The sequence below is a fragment of the Podarcis raffonei genome, chromosome 2 (genome assembly GCF_027172205.1).
Source record: "Podarcis raffonei isolate rPodRaf1 chromosome 2, rPodRaf1.pri, whole genome shotgun sequence".
NCBI classification, from domain to species: Eukaryota; Metazoa; Chordata; class Lepidosauria; order Squamata; family Lacertidae; genus Podarcis; species Podarcis raffonei.
Genome location: NC_070603.1, coordinates 66,818,479 through 66,838,053, shown reverse-complemented (window position 1 = coordinate 66,838,053; position 19,575 = coordinate 66,818,479). Strand labels below are relative to the sequence as shown.

The following is a 19,575-nucleotide window of genomic DNA, read 5'->3' as shown; positions in this document are numbered from 1 at the left end:
TACTCTTTGCTTTGAAGTGACTGTAAATAACAAGAGAATCTCATTTCTACATACCCAAACCGTGGTTCTCAAAGTGGAAGGGGGTGACATCCCCTAAGGAGGGGAAGGCAGCAGTTAAACAATTGCGATATCCTACTGTCTGAACATTTCTGAACCTATTATGGGTTATGAAGTGAGGTACCAATGCAACTCACCTCCTCACAGTTCCTCCTGGGTATTAAACTGATTGATAATTCTTATGAACATTTTTTGTTTGTTTCCTTGCCCTTGGTGTTTCTACTTTCAGGCCTAAGTTGAGAAGGAATGGTACAAGCTGAGCTGCCTTTTTTCGGGTGGGGGGTGTCTTTATCTTAGGGTTATTTCACACATGACATTGTACCTACACAAGTGTACATGAATTAGAAAAGACATAGGAACCTTGTGTACATCATCATGTGTGAAGATCACATACCAGTCTAGTTTTCATAGACACAATAGAATGCCATAATTGCAGAGCCAAGTATCTGTACATGTGGCAGATCAAACATGGGTGCAGTCTTGTTATATGACATATTTCCCCCCCCCCTATTTCCATGCAGGTAAAATGTCATGTGTAAGGTACAACTAAATTTGGAAAGGCTTGAAAGCATTTTCTTGACTGATAGAGGCTTGCTATGACACAATTTGAATACTCCTGGAACGATCTGGATCCAATTTGCACATTTTCAAATTTTGATGTGGGAGCAATAAATGCTACACAAAGAGGGTCACCCTGGAATTTCTTGTACTGAAACTTCATTTTACACAAAGGATATATATATATATTTATTTATATCTATATATATCTATATATTTATATATTCACACGCACACACACGCACACGCACACAAAAGTCTTTGATAGGCTTTCTGTGTTCTAGTAAAAATAGTTGGCAGCTGCTATCTGGGAGGCCAAAAAAGGCCTTTGTGCTGCCAGCTATGCCTGTCACAAACAGTCTCTCTCAAAGGCAGACACTTGTCTTTATCTGGCAGGTGGAACTACTTCCTGCTTGAGACAGGAATAACCTCCCGTTGGGACACACACAAAGCTCGTAGATTTTTTGCCTGGATCCAGTAGAGGAGAAGGATCCCAGAGGCAATCTAGGTAGTTTGATATTTGCAGCCTCCAACGTTATCTGCAGAGGAAGAGAGAAAATAAATTAGCATTGAAATGGATTTGTCGGCCCTTCGATTTAAAACGTTCAGTGGGAATTGACTGAACTTCGCTCTATAACACACACATACACACATCTGCTTATTTTTTACACGAATAAAGTCAGCTAGATCTATAGTATAATCTTGTATATCTGGATGCTATGTAAAAGTTACATATAGTACTGGTCTGCCACTCACTATTCGTGCTCCGTATAAATCTTGCATTCACCAATTCATGTGTAGATACAGGCAGAGCTTACTGTTCCCCTTTCTACTGTCTGGCAAATGAGTAAAGTGCTGCATCATTCTCTATTCCAATGAATGCAGGAATAGTGGATAGGATATAGGATTCACATTTACCAGACACAACAAATTATTTCCCAGAGCTAGTTTAAGTTTTGTGCACCTCTTGCATTTTGTTGTGTTTGCTGGATAATTGGGTAAAGGTAAAGGACCCCTGGATGTTTAAGTCCAGTCAAAGGCAACTATGGGGTTGCGGTGCTGATCTTGCTTTCAGGCCGAGGGAGCCGGTGTTTGTCTACAGTTTTCTGGGTCATGTGGCCAGCATGACTAAACCGCTACTGGTGCACGGAGGACCTTGACGAGTGCCAGAGCGCACAGAAATGCTGTTTACCTTCCCGCCGAAGTGGTACCTATTTATCTACTTGCACTGGCATGCTTTCAAACTGCTAGGTTGGCAGGAGCTGGGACAGAGCAACGGGAGCTCACCCCGTCGCGGGGTTTTGAACTGCTGACCTTCTGATCAGCAAGCCCAAGAGGCTCAGTGGTTTAGACCACAGCTCCACCCGCGTCCCACTGGATAATTAATAAAATGCCAGCACACTAAAATGCCAGCACACTAAAAGGACAGCTGTAGAGCATACTTACTATATTCATGTTAAATTTTAGAAACATTAAAAAAAATCAGAAATTAGTATGGAAGTTAAGCTTCCCGGAACTGGAGAACTGAGCTACTTTTGGTACCTCTTTTTGCTTTTTGGCTGAGTGATTATTTGTAGACTGCCCCCATATCTCCACTCACCCCTGAATATTTACAGCCACCTCCCACATATTTGGAAATAGAATGAATGGCATCCAGAGTAGAAGGAAGAATCTTTAATAAGTTTCATTTTTCAAATTAAGCATCAAGAGCCACATGTGTTGTTTTAGGTAACTGAAAGTTATCTCTGAGCTGTAAAGTGGGAATCAAGCATTCTACCTTTTGCAGAACAAGAAAACAAAAATTTAAAATAATGTTCATTTCACATTATATTGCAGCTACTCTAAAGTTCTTAAATAGCGGATTTACAAATAAGTCCCTTAATGAACAATACTCTGAGATACTTTGGGGACAACGGTTGAGCTATAATCCCAGACTCTTTAAGCATCTTCAACAGCGGAAAGGTTTGTTCTGACATATTCCTTTCCTTCAAATAGGAAAGTGATGCTCAGCTTTACAAATCAATACAGGTGAGTTAAGTGCTCCTCATTGGAAAAATGCATGATATAAGATTTAATTATGCTAGTCAAGTAAATCTCACTTTAAAGTGACAAGGAAGAAGAGAATTTAGTAGTACTGCACATTTTTACAGCTGCATAAATCTGTTTCACACAACCAATGCTATTATCCCAGCACTTTAAAACTAATGAATCACCTCGCCATTCTGTATAGAAGGAATGTAGTCTGCATACAATGAGTTCCATCATTCCTACAAGGAGCTCTAACACACATGCTAAGCCTACCACTTCTTTTTAGCTGCAGTGCTAAATAGAATTGCTTAAGTGAACACCGTCATCCCATTTTTTAAACCTACAAACTACCTGAAGATACTGCACACTGTACAACAATAATTAAAAATAAAAGCCCCTCATGGAAGGCCCAGATTATTCACTCGGAGATTTACCTAGCGTTCTACCTACCTCTCCATCTTTGGATTCCAGCTTGAGCTCTGTCCTACATGTAGCTTCCAAGTTGCCAGCTTCTGCATTGATTTCAACTCCCTTGGGAGCCTCCATCACCAGAAAGCGTGTTGGTGACTCAAGTCTGAAACATCAAGAAGGGTTCATATTACTTCCTTTATTTCTCCTGGAAACTTGTTTGTAATAGAGAACTATATGTATTCCTTGAATTTAATAGGCTCCATTACGACCTGATGCTAAGATGCTAAAGAGCATGCCCACTAAACCACATTTTGATGTTGCATTTCACACATCTCTAACAACGAATCTGTGACTAAGTCCTATCTTTATAGAGTGCACGTCTGTCACATTAACATGATCTAGTGTTAGGTTTGTATCAGACTACATTTCATTCATGTTACTGTTCTGTAAGAAGGCATGTGGCATCCTGAACACCAGTTTGTATCAGTTTAGAAGGGGGTATTTTAAAGGTCTAACAGTTTATATTTCCACACTATGCTGCATATTTTGTGATTTTAAATCTCTGCTGGAGTTCTCACACCAAAGAGTTCATGCCCCAAACTAGATCTTGGCATCCAGGAAATTCTCCTTTTTTATTACACCTAGCATTTTATCTTTTATCCAAAATGCAAATAGAAAAACAAACAGCAAACAACAAACCCAGACTAGAGTAGTAGTTTCAGACTAGAACCCCATTTTTTTTTTAGCTCTAACCTCCGTCCTTTATACTACATATATATACTGCATTTTTCTATAATTCACCATTTTCTTTCCCCTACTCTCTTAACCTCTATGTCTTTCTTCTCCTCTATTTTTCCTTTTCTTAGAAAAATGAAAGGGAAAATTGCAGTGATGCTACTGGGTGATCTAAATTGGGTTGGTGTACAACCCAACTGTGGATCCTGATCCACCAAACAAATATCAAAGCATATTCATTGTTTATCTGCCTGTCTTACTGTTTCATGACTAGTCTTAACAGCAGTGCAAAAAGCTCTGCTTAACTTCCCAGAATCTTTAAAATTCATGTTTAGGACATTGCAGTCTTAAATCAAAACAGCCAGTGGCAACCATGTACCTCCTTAGGAAGTGCCTTCAGATTATCACTGAAGCTCTGCAGAAGTAGTCATCAACAAAAAAGCAAAACTTTATTTTTCCTAGCTTGTTTGAAAACTTGCAGTGTAATTTATTGGAGGTCAGCATATCAGTATGTTCTGTAGTTTCAGAGGAATTCATTCTGTTGGAGCAGTCATTACTTATCCAGATTTCTAGTTTTCATTTCCTGCATCATACACAACCTCATTAATCACTCCAAAACGAGGACAGCAAAGATCATATTTTCTGCATTACATCTGCCTCCAGCAGCACAGACTATGGTGCTTCCTTTGCTTTCCTAAGTAGATAGGAAATAAATATTTTCAAATATCCAACACATCCCAAACTTTTAAATTTTGCCCATTTTTAAATTTAAGGACAGATTTTGAAGCAAAATTTGAACTCATATTTTCAGTGTGAAATTAATTCTTAGCTGAAAGTTCAGCTATGTTAGACATACTGATATATCTTGATTTTTCTTTTTTTTCTTTTTTTTCTTTTTTAAATGGGCTTCTAATATGAAATCTTATAACCTACTGACTCTTAAATACTAGTAATTCCCACTGCATGTGATCTATCAAATCTTATAAAATGCCATTATATGTCAACTATCAAACATTATTGCACAACAACCATAAAATATTGTCCAGTATTATTATCATTTTCCTTTTTGGGGCGGGGAATCATGGGTTATTTGAAAACTTTACCAGGGGTTCCTTGATGAGAGACTAGCTCCCCTACTTCTGCTGATCTTCTTTTGCAATTTGCAAACATAGAGGAATACTGGGTGTGTTCAGGTGAGTCTCAGTTCACTATGGACAATGGTGAGGCCCAACCCTGCAGACATAAGCACTCATAAGCACTTATTGATTCCATGGCAGGGTGGCATTGGCAAGGCAAGCTGCATTGAGGAATGGCTATAATCAACTGGCAGAGCAAATTATCTGCCTGCAGAAAGTCCCTACTTGAAGCCGTGGTACCTCAATATACTGCGGGAAAGACTCCTGTCTAAAATCCCAGATGCACCAATGCCAGTCAGTGCAGGTAAGTACAGAACTAGATGGACCAGATATCAGTATATCAGATAAAAGGCAGGCAGGCTCCTATCAAACTAGGCATATCCAGACAACTTGTTGCTGGCAAGAATCTATTTTACACAGTGAGGTGAAGAGACTTGGTAACAGGAAAGGAATGGCAATTCCTTTTCCCGGTTTTAAAGCAGCTCTGCTTCACTGGCTTTCCATTTGCTTATGAGTAGAATTCAAAGTGCTGTATTCACTCCTATGCAGTCTGAGATTCAGGGCTGCTGCCTTCTATATGCTATGCTATGTGTTAAGATCTGCTTCAAAGGCCCTTCTCTGGGCCCCATCACTATATAAAACCAAACCGGTGGCAATTGGTGAAAGGAACTTTTCAGTGATGGTACCCTAACTGTTTAATTCTCTTTCCTGGGATACTCATGGGGGCATTTAGCTTTATAGGTTTTAGATGCCAGACTAAGACTTATTTTTTTATTTAGCCAGGCCTTCAACCAGCTTTAGAGTTGCTGTTCTATGCTATTTTTTAGGGATTCTGTTTTTGTTTATTGTTTCAATGTTTTTTGGAAATCCATATTTAAAAGTGAGATAGCATTTTAAAAATTAAATATTGGCGTATACTTTGAAAGAGAGACCATTAACCTCTCAAATGTCTAATGTTCTTAATGAACTATAGTAGATGATGGGCTGTACCTGAATAAGTTAGAGAAGACCTATTGGAATTAATTGACAAGTTATTCATGTCTATTAATTCCATGGGTGCACTTTGATACGAACATTGGATATGACCATATGTATTGCTATTCATGGAGCTTTCTATTTCAAATCTCCTTTATTCCATAAAGAGCATTCTTTAATCTAAACTGCTCATCAGCTTATGCCTATAGGAATATTATTGTCTGTCTGTCTGTCTGTTTATCTATCTATCATCTATCTATCTATCTATCTATCTATCTATCTATCTATCTATCATCTATCTATCTCTATCATCTATAAATCCAGGCAGACTTTGCATTGAACTTGAACTATGCATTGCAGCAACTCTGGGTTATTATTTCTTCTGTGTTTAATTATTTCTAATGGCACTATAATATTTCACGTTGGGCAGAAAATTAGCCACATCATCAACTATGTCGCACCTTAATTAGTAAATAACTACGTCAAACAGTCCTACAGCCAAATCAATTTGCAGACAACTAACTACTATCTTAGGCTGGGAATGTGAGCTTTGTTTTGTTAAAATCAATGGGCTTCCTATCCAGACTGACATGCCTATGTGATTCTGATATTTATGTGTCATCTTCCAAAGAACCAATTATCTCCTCCAGTCCCATTCAAAGGAAGATGCAACAATTTTGCCTATTGATCAAAAGTTAATTAACCAACATGCCTTTGGCTTGAAGATGTTATAGTCATAAATACATTTTCATTCTGATATTTGGACCTCACTGTTTGATTACCATGGAGTGAGATAACATGTCTGTAATCAGAAATACATATTCTGACTGGAAAGGTTTTTGGTTTGAGATGCAGAGATACTGCATAGTTGATGCTTCAGTCAATTCTTGCATCCAGGGGTTGGGTCTGTTGGCTCAACCAACCCTGAGCCATGATGGCAGATAGAACTGTGGGATCACAATTTTTAGTCTTTTGGTTTTTTATTGTTGTTTTTAATTGGTTTTAATGAAAGTCATTTTGAGTTGTCTTGTAAGAAAAGCAACTAGCAAATATGATAAACAATCATCAATCCAAGGTCTCATGGTGAGAACTGCCAAAAGCCATCTCTGATTCTGAAATAGTTCAGTGATGTTCAGCTCCACTGCATCCTTTCAAAGGCTACAAAAACAAAATCCAGAAGTGTAGTGGTCTTAGGAACTGTAGAACAAAAGGTTAGGAATAAATTGCCCATCATGCCTGTTTTTAAGCAGCAACTCTAGTTTGCTTTGCATTTTCAGTGTTGTATGCATTCATACATCGCACACATCATATGCTTTAAAAAGTCACAGAAATGGAAGGATCAATCTCCTACACGTAAGAGGAAGAACCAACAATGCGACATACCTTAACAGTGCTTACCACACATAAGGATGAAACATTGTTCCCACAAACATTCTTGGTGTTTTGGGGGGGGGGGAGGGAAAGAAAGGAGCCATATTCACTCTTTCCCCCTGAATGTTCCTGAGATGATGCCATGCCATTCTACAGTACTTCCATAGGGACATTCAGTGTCACATTGGAAGGGAATGTCACTGGGTATTGAGGTCAGCTTCCTACTACCTGAAGCAGTTTCAAAGTTGTTGGTTTTTTGGATTTGATATCCTGACTTTCACTCCCCTTGAAGAGTCTCAAAGCAGCTAACAATCTCCTTTTGCTTCCTCCCCCACAGTGAAGTGAGTGAGGCTGAGAGACTTCAGAGAAGTGTGACTAGCCCAAGGTCACCCAGCAGCTGCATGTGGAGGAGCGGGGAAGCGAACCCGGTTCACCAGATTACGAGGCTACTGCTCTTAACCACTACACCACACTGAAAGAAATCTTATCATGAATGGTAAGCTCATCCTTACCCAGGAGTTCTTAGAATTTGCCTTTGCCCTGAAGGTCGACAAAAACCCTCCCCGCCATCTTCGTGGGGGACAAATTATTCTGCAAAAGTGTTAGGGAGGAGGTGGATATCAAGCCTGACCTCAGGCATACTTAAAGCAGAGTGAGCTTGTCTCAGAGCCAAGTATGTAAAAAGAAAGAAATTAGTCATTCAGGAGACTCTTTCTTAATCACTGCAGCTCATAATACATATGGAATTCTATAAAAATACAAACACAACCAAGTGCTTTGTAAACATACCTTGAATATCATGGCTCACAATAAAATATTTATCATGATTATTTATTGCATGGCACAAGCATCAATCTCATTTTCAATTATGTTCTAATGAAATGCACCAATTACTGTTTAAACGGTGACATACAATGCTAATCTCATTCAACAGAGATAAACCTTGCTTACACAAGCTTTTTGCCATACTTTCTTCAACAGCATTAATTACGGATATAAACAAAGATGCATTATTATCTTGGTATTAGCCTGTGTTTTAGTTTGACATGTTCTTCTGTTTGACAGTCTTAATCACTAGGCAGTTTCCAACAATGACGCTGCTAACTCAGCTTGGGTGCAGCTGAATTCTGAACCAAGTTATTGTGATCCAGGGTTTGAAACTATGTACTGTACAACTCTCTTGAAGTACAAGAGAGGGGGCTGGCTTGCAAAAACAGCATCAGTGGCTGGTTAAACTCCTCATCAGTACAACAGAAGGAGACCAGTGGAACTCCCAACTGGCTGTCAATGATTTTGAACAAGAAGGCATTTCCTAGTCTGCATTTCAAAACTTTCCTTATGTTGCTGGAGCCCAGAAAAGAGATCATAACAAATGAAAAATCACATACATGTTTGAAGATACACAAATAGTGGCTGTTTTGCTAATCTAGGGATAGTGAGAGAGGACGAAGGAAATGAGCCTTTCTCTCTGGAACAATGGAAAGTGCCACGTATGGCTATTGAGCAGAAGCAGACCATTATAAAGTTCTAGGGAAGAACCGGATCTATCTAAAACAGATCTGAGCAGGTTGAATCTGGCGCCTTCCAGGTGTTTGGAACTCCCAACTCCCATCAGCCCATCCAGTATGGCCAATGGGATTACAGTACGTCATCCAAAAATCTGGAGGGCATCAGGTTGGAGAAGGCTAGAATATCCTTACTGGTGAAGGCCATGTAATAAATTAAATCATTAACAACAACAACAACATGTCAGCTCACTGCAAGGAAGTTTCCAGAGATTGATTTTTCAGTATGCTAAGATAGGAAAATAAAAGGAAAGACACAGTGCTCTGTACTAATTCCTCTATCCAATTCCTGCATAACACATAATAGCATGATACTTAAAAGTACAGTGAAAATGAATACAAAAGACAATAATTACCAAAAAGAAGCTTCTGGGCAGTTGCTTAGGCCTGAATACACATATATAGGATGAAAACTAAGATGATCTAAAGATGAACAAGATACTATGCCAGTTCTACAATCCTGTCTTTTACCAATGAGAATATGGCAGTGAGGCTGGAATAGGCAAAATGCCACTGTGCAAACCAACACTGCTGCTTTAGGGATGTGCACAGTAAACGCCTAGTCAAATACAGGTGGCGCTGTGGGTTAAACCACAGAGCCTAGAGCTTGCCATTCAGAAAGTTGGCAGTTCGAATCCCTGCAATGGGGTGAGCTCCCGTTGCTTGGTCCCTGCTCCTGCCCACCTAGCAGTTCGAAAGCACGTCAAAGTGCAAGTAGATAAATAGGTACCGCTGTGGTGGGAAGGTAAACGGCGTTTCTCTGCGCTGCTCTGGTTCGCCAGAAGCTGCTTAGTCATACAGGCCACATGACCCGGAAGCTGTACACTGGCTCCCTCGGCCAGTAAAGCGAGATGAGCGCCTCAACCCCAGAGTCGACTGCGACTGGATCTAATGGTCAGGGGTCGCTTTACCTTTACATTTATATTGTGCTACCAATTCAAATGATTGCAGTTTTTTTTTTTGCAAGCTTCGTTTTCCCCTGTTCATAATTTTTTTAATCAATTATGAAATTGATAATAGGAACGTGTGACTTGTCCAGTATTAGTATGCAACTAAATCTTTGAATATGGGTTTCTCGCCAAGCTTTCTGGCTACTATACTGACTCATATTTATTTATTGCATGTATATCCTACCTTTTTCTCCAAGGGGCTCAAGGTGTTATACATGGTTTTCCTGCTCCTCATTCAATACCCACAATAAAGATGTGAGGTAGGTTAGACTGAGAGGCAGTGACTGTACAAGGTCACCCAGTGAACTTTACAGTACATTTAAATGTGGAACCATACATGTACTATAATACAGATCTATCTGTATGTCCCTGTGTGACATCCTATTAAACATTTGAACTCAGATCACACTAGCTCAATTTGAAAAACTTTCTTAGCATAATAAAGCTTCTATAACCTGATGGCAATTTTTGAAGAATAGTTTGAAGACCTCCTGACATGGTACTACACCTGTGGCTTATTCATTTGTGCAGAGTCAATTGGTAATGATTCAATTAAGTTGGTTAATGAAGACTTAATTTATTTACTTGGGCATGTTGCTCCTGTTTTAATTAACAAGAAACATTCAATATTTCAACTGCCCAAACATTTTGTTTGAGCCCTCATGGATTCCTCCCCCCCCCGCCCACAGCATCACCAGGAAAATGAGTGCTTATTTACTTAATGTCAGTTTTCACACTTCACTAAACCTTTTCTGTAGCTGACAGCAACAACTCCTTAGGAGTAAAATGGGTGCTCTTTGGATCAGAAATGAATACCGCTTTCAGTTGTCTGTCATTTTCAGATGGGGGAAATGACACTAACAATATATGTTAAAGAAAACAAACAAGATGTCGAATACATACATTTCAAGTGATACATTTTCTATGAATTCAGGGGATTTTGTATATGCAGTTTCCACTTGCTCAAGCTCAAAGGTTATCGTGGCATTTAGGCTGCAATCTTAAAATACAATTGTTATGAAATAGGTCTGGCTGAACGCAATGTGACTTATTTCTGCGTAAGCATACATGGGGCTGTCTTTGAAAAGTGTTCAGAAACTTCAACTGGCTCAAAAAGCTGCAGCTAGATTGTGGGGCTATGCTTCTTTTTTGTAATTATTTGTATGTTTTTTGTAGATCTTTTATATTTATATTGTTGGCATCAATTGAGAGACAAATTCTGAAGTGGAACCACAAGAATGCTCATGTACAAAGAAATGCAAATCACTTTAGAACCATTTTTTCAAGTATTCCCAGGTGATGCTCAGAATTTGTGACCCAATTATGAGTCCAGCACCATTTGTGACCATTGTTAGCCCTCAAAAAATAATTACAGGTACCATTATCACCAGATGAATTACATAAAGAACAAGATGCTGCTATTCATGTGTGCTGCTTTGCAGTGAGTGTTGTGTCAAGCATTAAGCACTATCACTTAATGCTTAATAGTGATTACAAAATCTTCGCAGATATTTTGGTGAACAGACTCAGGAAATACTTAACAAAATCTATTCATAAAGATCAAGCGGGATTCCTCCCTAACAGGCAATTAAAAGATAACGTACGGCATATACTAAACATTATTGAGTACCTAGATCTCAGGATCGACATCCCTACGGCGCTAATTTTTATCGATGCCGAAAAGGCTTTCGATAATGTTTCTTGGCGGTTTTTACTACAATGCATGAAAACAGTAGGAATAGAAGGACCATTTTTGGAAGGTATAAAAGCAATATATTCAAGCCAAAGGGCTAAACTGATTATTAACAACAATCTTACCAATTCCTTTACAATTGCGAAAGGCACGAGACAGGGGTGCCCGCTGTCTCCCCTTCTATTCATCATGGTTTTGGAAATAATTGCAAACAAAATAAGGAAAACATCAAAAATAAGAGGTATAAGAATTGGAGAAAAAGAATACAAATTAAAGGCTTACGCCAATGATTTGGTACTGTCATTAGAGTACCCAATAGAAAGCGCCAGTAACGCCCTAGAGTTATTAGAGGAATTCGGTAAACTGTCTGGGTTTAAATAAAAAGTAAAATTTTAACAAAGAATTTGGCCGAAGATGTAAAAAACCAGCTAGAGTTAAAAACAGGTATCAAAGTGGCGAAAAGGGTAAAATACCTGGGAATATGGATCTCCCCGAAAAACATAAATCTAGTAGAAGATAACTACACTAAGGTCTGGAGAGAAATTAAGAAAGACCTAGATATTTGGAATAGGTTAAAACTATCCTGGACAGGAAGGATGGCCGCGATTAAGATGAGTATTCTTCCGAGACTATTGTTTTTATTCCAGAACATCCCGGTAATTAGAGGTACGGCATGCTTTAAGAATTGGCAAAAAACCTTAGCTAAATTTATATGGCAAGGGAAAAGGGCAAGAATTAAATTCAAACTCCTCACGGATCTAAGAGAAAGAGGGGTTTTTGCAGCTCCGAACTTAAAACTTTATTATGAGGCTGCCTGCCTTTGTTGGATAAAAGAATGGGCCATTTTAAAAAACACAGATTTGCTAGACCTAGAGGGATTTAACATCAGATTTGGCTGGCATGCTTATCTGTGGCATGACAAAGAAAAAGTCCACAAAGGCTCCTCTAATCACATCATTAGAGGCTCGTTACTCGAAGTCTGGAACAGGAATAAAAAGCTTAATTAAATTTTTAATTTTAATTAATTAAAAGTTAAATTTGGAATGTGAAAGATGGACATACGAAGATCTCCTAGTTAAATCAGAAAGAGGGTGGAAAATTAGACCGTATGAAGAGTTAAAGGACAAATTAACTGGATGGATACAATTTCACCAAATTAATGCGTTATGGTACGATCATAAAAAAACAGGGATGAGTGAAAAAAAGTCCAGGTAGCAGGTGGAAATCTTAGAAAGTAATACTAAACTTCTATCCAAAATGTATAACCAACTGTTAGACTGGGAAACTAAAGACGAAGATGTGAAAGGAGTCATGGTCAAATGGGCCAGAGACCTTGGATATAACCTGGAGTATGACAGATGGGTAAAACTTTGGAAGAAAGGTATGAAGTTCACAGCGTGTGCTGCTCTCCGAGAAAATATGGAGAAAATGATGTATCGTTGGTACATCACCCCGGCAAAACTGGGGAAGATGTACAAGACCGGAGACAGCACATGCTGGAAATGTAAAATTAAAGAGGGTAAATTTCTTCCACATGTGGTGGACCTGTGACGAAGTGAAAAGATTTTGGGCACAAATTTATGATGAATTAAAAAAAATATTGAAATATACCTTCCCCAAAAAACCTGAAGCGTTCCTTTTAGGTATGATCGGAGAGGAGATAAAAAATGAAGACCAAATATTCTTTCAATACGCAATGGTGGCCACCAGGATTTTATTAGCGCAAAACTGGAAAACCTCTAACATCCCCACCGTCAGAGAATGGCAAATGAAACTATTCGAGTATATAGAATTAGCGAGAATGACACAAAAGATCAGGCATCAAAAAAATGTAAAGCTCATGAATGATTGGAATAAATTTTTAAGTTACATTGAAGTTAATTTGGGTATTACTAAAATCACAGTGGGCGGAATTTAAAACCTGCGATGTATAGAGCTGATATAATACAACTGCAGAAAGGTTACGAGTTTACCTAGCCTAAACTGAGATGGAAGGAAGTCAATTGAGTGGTGTTTGTAGGTTTGTTTGTTTTATGTCTACTTCAGTTTTTCTTCTCTGTTGACACTATTTTTTCTCTTTTATCTATTACTTTTTTAATGTCTTTGTGCTCTTTGATGTTTTCAAGAATTCAATAAAAAGATTAAAAGATGAGTGTTGTGTCAGTTGTTGTTGTTTTATTTTAAAAAACAAGGATTCTGAAAGCACAGGGGCTAAGATTTTGTGTAAGGAAATAAAATAATACTTCCTGAAAGAGTGACAAGACAAAACCGCAGAGATTTGGGAGATATCAGCACGATGGGCTCAATTTTCCTGAGAGAAGGAATTTATTCACATTCCACAATGTAGTAACGTTACAACAGAGGGTTGTATCCAACTAAGTTATACTCAGAGTAGATGAACAAAATTAATGAACCTAGGATGGTCATGTTTATTAACTTCAATGTCTACTCTGAGTAGGGCTTGCATTGGCTACAATTCTGTTTTGTTTTGTTTTTTTGTAAATCCACCAAGTTTATCAGGCTAATGATAACTTGGTGGCCGACTGTATGATTAATGATTTGGTGGGCCAACTATAAATGATGGCATACAGAGTTCAGTAGCAACTGCCAAGACTTTGCTCAGTACTGACCAGGTCTAGTAGTACAAGTCCAATATTAATAGATCACCTGTGACATATGTTGGCAGTTGATTTTTAAAAAAAGAATCTGGAAGAACCATTTGCCTTGTTCCTTGACTACTCCTGTTGGTATGTGGATATAATGAAGGGGCTCGTCAGTCTGGGAAAATACCCTATCTAGAAGGAAAACTCTGATCCTAAACCTCTGTTGCCTTGTGGGCTATCTTCGGGAGAAGAAAATGCTTAGCAGTAAATCCTACACACAACTGGAGTGGAGTTCCTAAGATGGTTGGATGACGTCTTGAAACCTCCTTCCGGCAACTCCTGCAGCCAAGCTGCTTTCCTCTGGACCACATCAGTGAGGTCAAGAGGAGCCCAGGACCTCCATACACACTGCCTAGTCGTGCACCCTGGAGATATCACTTTGGTTCTGATAAAACAGCAGTTTGAATTCACCCCTAGACACACACTCCATTGTCTCTCGAGACAGATGAATACCAACAACATATCACTATTGCAAAAAGAGTGATTGTAATGTAAGACAGAGGTAGCCAAATGTTGCTGAACTCCAACTTCTATCAACTCTAGCCAGCACGACCAATAGACAAGGACTATGGGAATTAAAGCCCAGCAATTGTTGTCTACCCCTGGTATAACAGGCAATGTAGTGGGCCCAAGTCTGTAGAACTCTCTCCCAACTGAGATTAGACAGGCACATTCCTTGCTGGACTTCAGGTGCATGAAAACTACTTTCTTGTTCTAGCAGGCATTTTAAGGTAGTATTTGGTTTTTTGGTAATTTTTAATTGTTTTATTATCTCATTTTCTGTAGATGGTTTTAATGTACACTGCTAAGAAATGTGAATAATTAAACAGCTTAGAAATGTCTTGAATAAATAAAGATCTGTTAGTTGACCCTGGCATACTCTCCATTTTGCAAATGGGTCTCAGTGGTCTGGCACTAATTTCAAATGCTTTGGAAAAGACTTTCAGTGGAATCCTAAATGTCTATTCAAAAGCTGAATTCATTAGAGAGCTTCCTCAGTGCGTGTAGATTTGAAGCTTTTAGCTTACGCCTAGGAATCCCATTGCAATGTGAAAGTAGAGTGAGCACTTCAAAGAGTGAGAAACCTGCTCACTCCAAAAATAAGACATTCAGACCACCTTTGTTGATATGATATGCTTGATATCCAACTATTCTGCAGCATCCCTGAAGTCCAGCACAACAGCTCATGAAGTGATACAGCTACACATTACTGGCCACTGAAACAGATTTGATTTAAAAAATAGCAGATATACAAGGATTACATTACAGAGAGAAAATGGTCAGATACCATCAGGCACAATTTCAGTACAGTGTATGCAAGAAGACTGTTTCCAATTCTTTCTCTATAAAAAGATGTTTACTAAAACTGACTGCCAGAAAGTCCATGGTGCTTTTTTCCCCATTTTTCATTACATACAATCATTTCTTTCACTGTGTTATTCTAGTTTTCCTTATCAACTCTTCTGAACATCTAATACAACATCTATTAGGACGTGCCAACCTAGCAGTTCAAAAGCACACCAGCACAAGTAGATAAATAGGTACCGCTGCGATGGAAAGGTAAACAGCATTTTGGTGCGCTCTGGCACTCATCACAGTGTCTCATTCCACCAGAAGTGGTTTAGTCATTCTGGACACATGACCCTTGGCCTAAAAGCGCCGCACCCCATAATCACCTTTGACTGGACTTAACCCCTTTTACCTTTACCTTACAACATCTATTATGATAATAATTGTCTTACAACCATAAAACATCTCTAGTCATTTCCTATCATAAGAAGACTTCCCACCCTATCTTTCCTTGACATCACTGACATCCCCCCTCCTTTTCCCCTTTTTGACCTGTGTTCATAAATTTATCCCCGCTTGTACATTTAACATTATTCCACTCTTTTTAAAAATATTTTTCTAGTAGTTCCCACTCACTTATTTTCATTTTCTCAGAAAGCCCATGTTTTTCCTGTTTTTCCTAGGGCTATGTTTCCTAAATGCTACTGTCCATTCCAGTAAAGCTGTGTTTACTCAGCCATCTCTGGCTGTGTCTCTTCCTTCTGGCTGCCTAGGTAAAAAGCATGGCTGTTTCAGTGACAACTCCAGAGTCAGATGTAACATATCAGATATTGTGTGTGCCCTACACTGGTTTCATACCATTTTATTTTAATCCAAGAAGGAGATAGAGTAGTACATGTGTGGCATGTAGGAGTTTATATGCCCGACAAATCTATTTATATTGCAAGCTGATTAATAAAACAGAAGCACATCCTCGCAAAGCAATTGCCCTGGTTCTATTTTCAAGGCAATCACATTTAAGCAAAATAAGATTTTTAAATCATAATACACTTCACTAGCTAGGTCCAATGGATTCTTTGCCAAGATAAGAAACTATTAAATGTGTGGTGTTCACTGTTTATTTTTACCCATTGCTATCTCCAGTTCTGTCTCCTTTCCCAGGCAAAGCTAGATCTTGCTATTATGGAGTAAACTATTCAATAACGTCTCACTAGGTGGTGAAGTGATGTAATTAGAGCTCCTACAGGACAGGGTCACAGTGAGGTGAGATACAGTAAATAAAAAATAGAACTGATTCTCAGCATCTCATACAGTGACTGAATCATTTCTCTCAGGGCAGTCTTATTTTTACTGAGTTTTCAATTTACTCCTATTTTAGCTCTAGCAAACAAGCAAAGGGAAGGCAGGCTGTGAATCTGGACATCAGGGTTTATGTTGTTGCTTTTACTTCATGTTCTCTTTGCACAGCAAAGCTCCTAAATGAACAAATGCAGTAGTCAAGGTATAATCAACTTCTTAAATACAATGAAGGGTCTTCTAGCAGCTTAAAGACTAACACATTTCTTACACAAGCTATGCTCACAACATGCTGTCTAACACATTGGGTAGCTTTCTTAGTTTCCAAATACAGAAGCTTTCCCAGTCTGTTGGTAGGAATATGAGCTTTGCATTATGTCTTACATGGGAGTCCTGTGATTACTAGTGTGCATATGATAGAAGGGATTATATGCATGATCCAACAGCCAGAAATCATTAAAGCAACCCATTTGTTAACAACACCTCCTGGGGTTGCTATGAATGCATGAAATTATACACCACTGAAAACAATAATCATCCCCAAAGAGTTCTCATTTTAAAATATTATTACCTCTCACACACAGTGCATTGACTATCTTTAGAGTTAAAGTATCCTAAATTAACTATAATGCATAATAAGCTGATCCTGTCAAAACATTTCAACAGATAATTCATGAAGCAATTTCAGCTGGAAATCGGCGAAAAATGAAAATGGTTCCTAGACTTGACCAGGCAGAAATTCACAAAACCTGTCACTTGCCTTTAGACAAGGATATTAAATTGGTCCAGCAACCAGAGAATGGCTTGCTCTGTACTTAAGCGCCATGTCAGCCTTGAGCTGGCACAGGAATTTCAGGAAAGAACTCCCCCAACCCACCTTCTGCCTTGGCCAGCACAAGCAGCAGGGCTTCAGACGCAGCCCTGGTTCCACTACCCTGTTTGGACTCACTGTTCCCCAGACAGGAGTAAGGATTGCTCCCTAAGTCAAGTGCAGTCAGTGAGAAAAATGAATAGCAATCAGTTCATACATGCCATGAAATTCAGAATCTTGAAACATCAAAGAAAGAGTTTTAGGAGCTCCTATTTTTGTCCAAGTATTTCTGAAGTACATTTTGCTATACCTAGCACTGGGATTTCTCCTGAAATAATAACACTCTTCATACTGATTTTAGAGTACAGTGGTTTGAGTTGTCAAATAGTTCAGACTAGAATCCCTGTCTGTAGTATTAATTTCGGTCATTCCAAAGTGTGTCTTTTTCGATCTGATTGCAATGTAATGGTGAGTTGTAAAAAAATCATTCTTGTAAAAAGTTATAGATAGTTCCAGAACTGACCACCACAGGAGATCTCCAATTGTTTAATATTGATAAACCAGTTTCACTGCAATCATGAAACAGAAAAAGAATGTGTTGTTATTGAAGTGTACAGAAGCAGCCATTTTAAACCAGTTGGCTTCGTGAAATATTGTGTATGCATTTTACACCAAAGTACATTCCACCTACTTCTGCTTGCATCCTGTGGTTTTTGGAAGCATGGAGCTTAGTAATCAATAGAAATAATACACTAGAGTCAAGGAGGCATCCAGATTATTATTTTTAAACATGCTGTTTCCAAATATCCCCCAATACAGCCATTCAGGAACCATGATACAATATTATGGTCCAAAGTAATGTAGCTGTCTCCACAACAGAACATTTATTCTTTCTTCCATTCATCTTCTCCATAACATTTTAGAGAGAGAAAATATGCTGCCAAGAAGGATGTTATTACTTTGTCTCATGGCATGCTTTCTGAATGTGCTTCCTTCCTCCTTCCAATTTGAATTAAAGGTAAAACTTGAAGTACCCTATGCAATAGCCGTTGTGCAATGAATAGTAAGTTCAGCAAGCACCTTCAAAAACAGTGTTATTCTGACAACTACAATTTATTGAAGATATTTATGCAGTAATCTGATCATTATCAGTACAACCAGAAGGCATGATTCCAACACCTGTTGGGCAGAATACCTCTGGGCACACTGTAATAAAGTCTTGCTAAGATGAAGTTGCTTTGATGACATCCCTGGTCAGATGGGTTTGTGGACCAACTTTAACTTTCTCCAAAGAGTCTCCTAAAATGCCTCCTCCTATTTTGTATTTGATCTGCAATGGTTACTATTTTGCGTAATTTGTTCTGCCAGTCTCTTGAGAGCGGCAAGAAGTCCTGCATTGCACCTCCAGCATCAGGTGCAAAGGAGAAGCAATTGGGAGGATCAAAAATCTGTTTCCACCCTTCCCTTTGGCACCTTGAAAGGTGAAGGGGAGGGTAGGATTGCCATTTGCAAAAGCGTTCTTTGAAACAGCTACCCCTTACCCTTTAAACATTAGAGTGAGCTGGTGAACTACAGGGCTCTTCCACCTCCTCTGAAGTTTAAAGGAGAAGGTGGGGAGGCTGCTTCAAAGAACACTTTTTGTTGAAATGGGAGTGCAGGAAACTTGCAAAACCATGCAATGTATTTTGACATGTGGCTGGCCCACTCATCCCTCAATCATGTGGGAATATAATAACATCATGTGAATGATAGGTGACCACCCTGTCAAATTTGGCCTGTGATGCTGATGCTGATAAGAATCTGGCATGTTAAGCCAAAGATGTTTCCCACCTGCTCTATAAACCCTGCTTGCGGAGAATGGGAAATCTTGTTTGACAAGTCTGTTTTTTCACCAGCTGCAGATACAGCCTTTTATGCATGCCTTCATAATCATAAGGGTGGTATGCTTGTTTTTTTTAAAAAAAGAGAAAGAAAAAAGAAAACATTATTAGAGTAATGAACTACATGCCTTTTTGTGGGCACAACCCTAGCAATGT

The 19,575-nt window shown here is 38.8% G+C and overlaps 1 protein-coding gene across 3 annotated transcripts in view; it reads right to left on the bottom strand.

The window, feature by feature from the left end:
- Nucleotides 1-561: 561 nt before the first annotated feature.
- The window catches only part of SGCD (sarcoglycan delta), a 375,983-nt gene continuing 356,969 nt past the window's right edge, over nucleotides 562-19,575 (bottom strand). For all 3 annotated transcript variants that reach the window (XM_053377106.1, XM_053377104.1, XM_053377105.1), the window contains 2 exons: nucleotides 3,094-3,217; nucleotides 562-1,154 (listed from right to left, as the gene is read on the bottom strand). In XM_053377106.1, coding sequence (XP_053233081.1) covers nucleotides 981-1,154; nucleotides 3,094-3,217 — 298 coding nt within the window. In that variant the 3' untranslated portion in view covers nucleotides 562-980. The remainder of the gene's footprint in view (nucleotides 1,155-3,093; nucleotides 3,218-19,575) is intronic.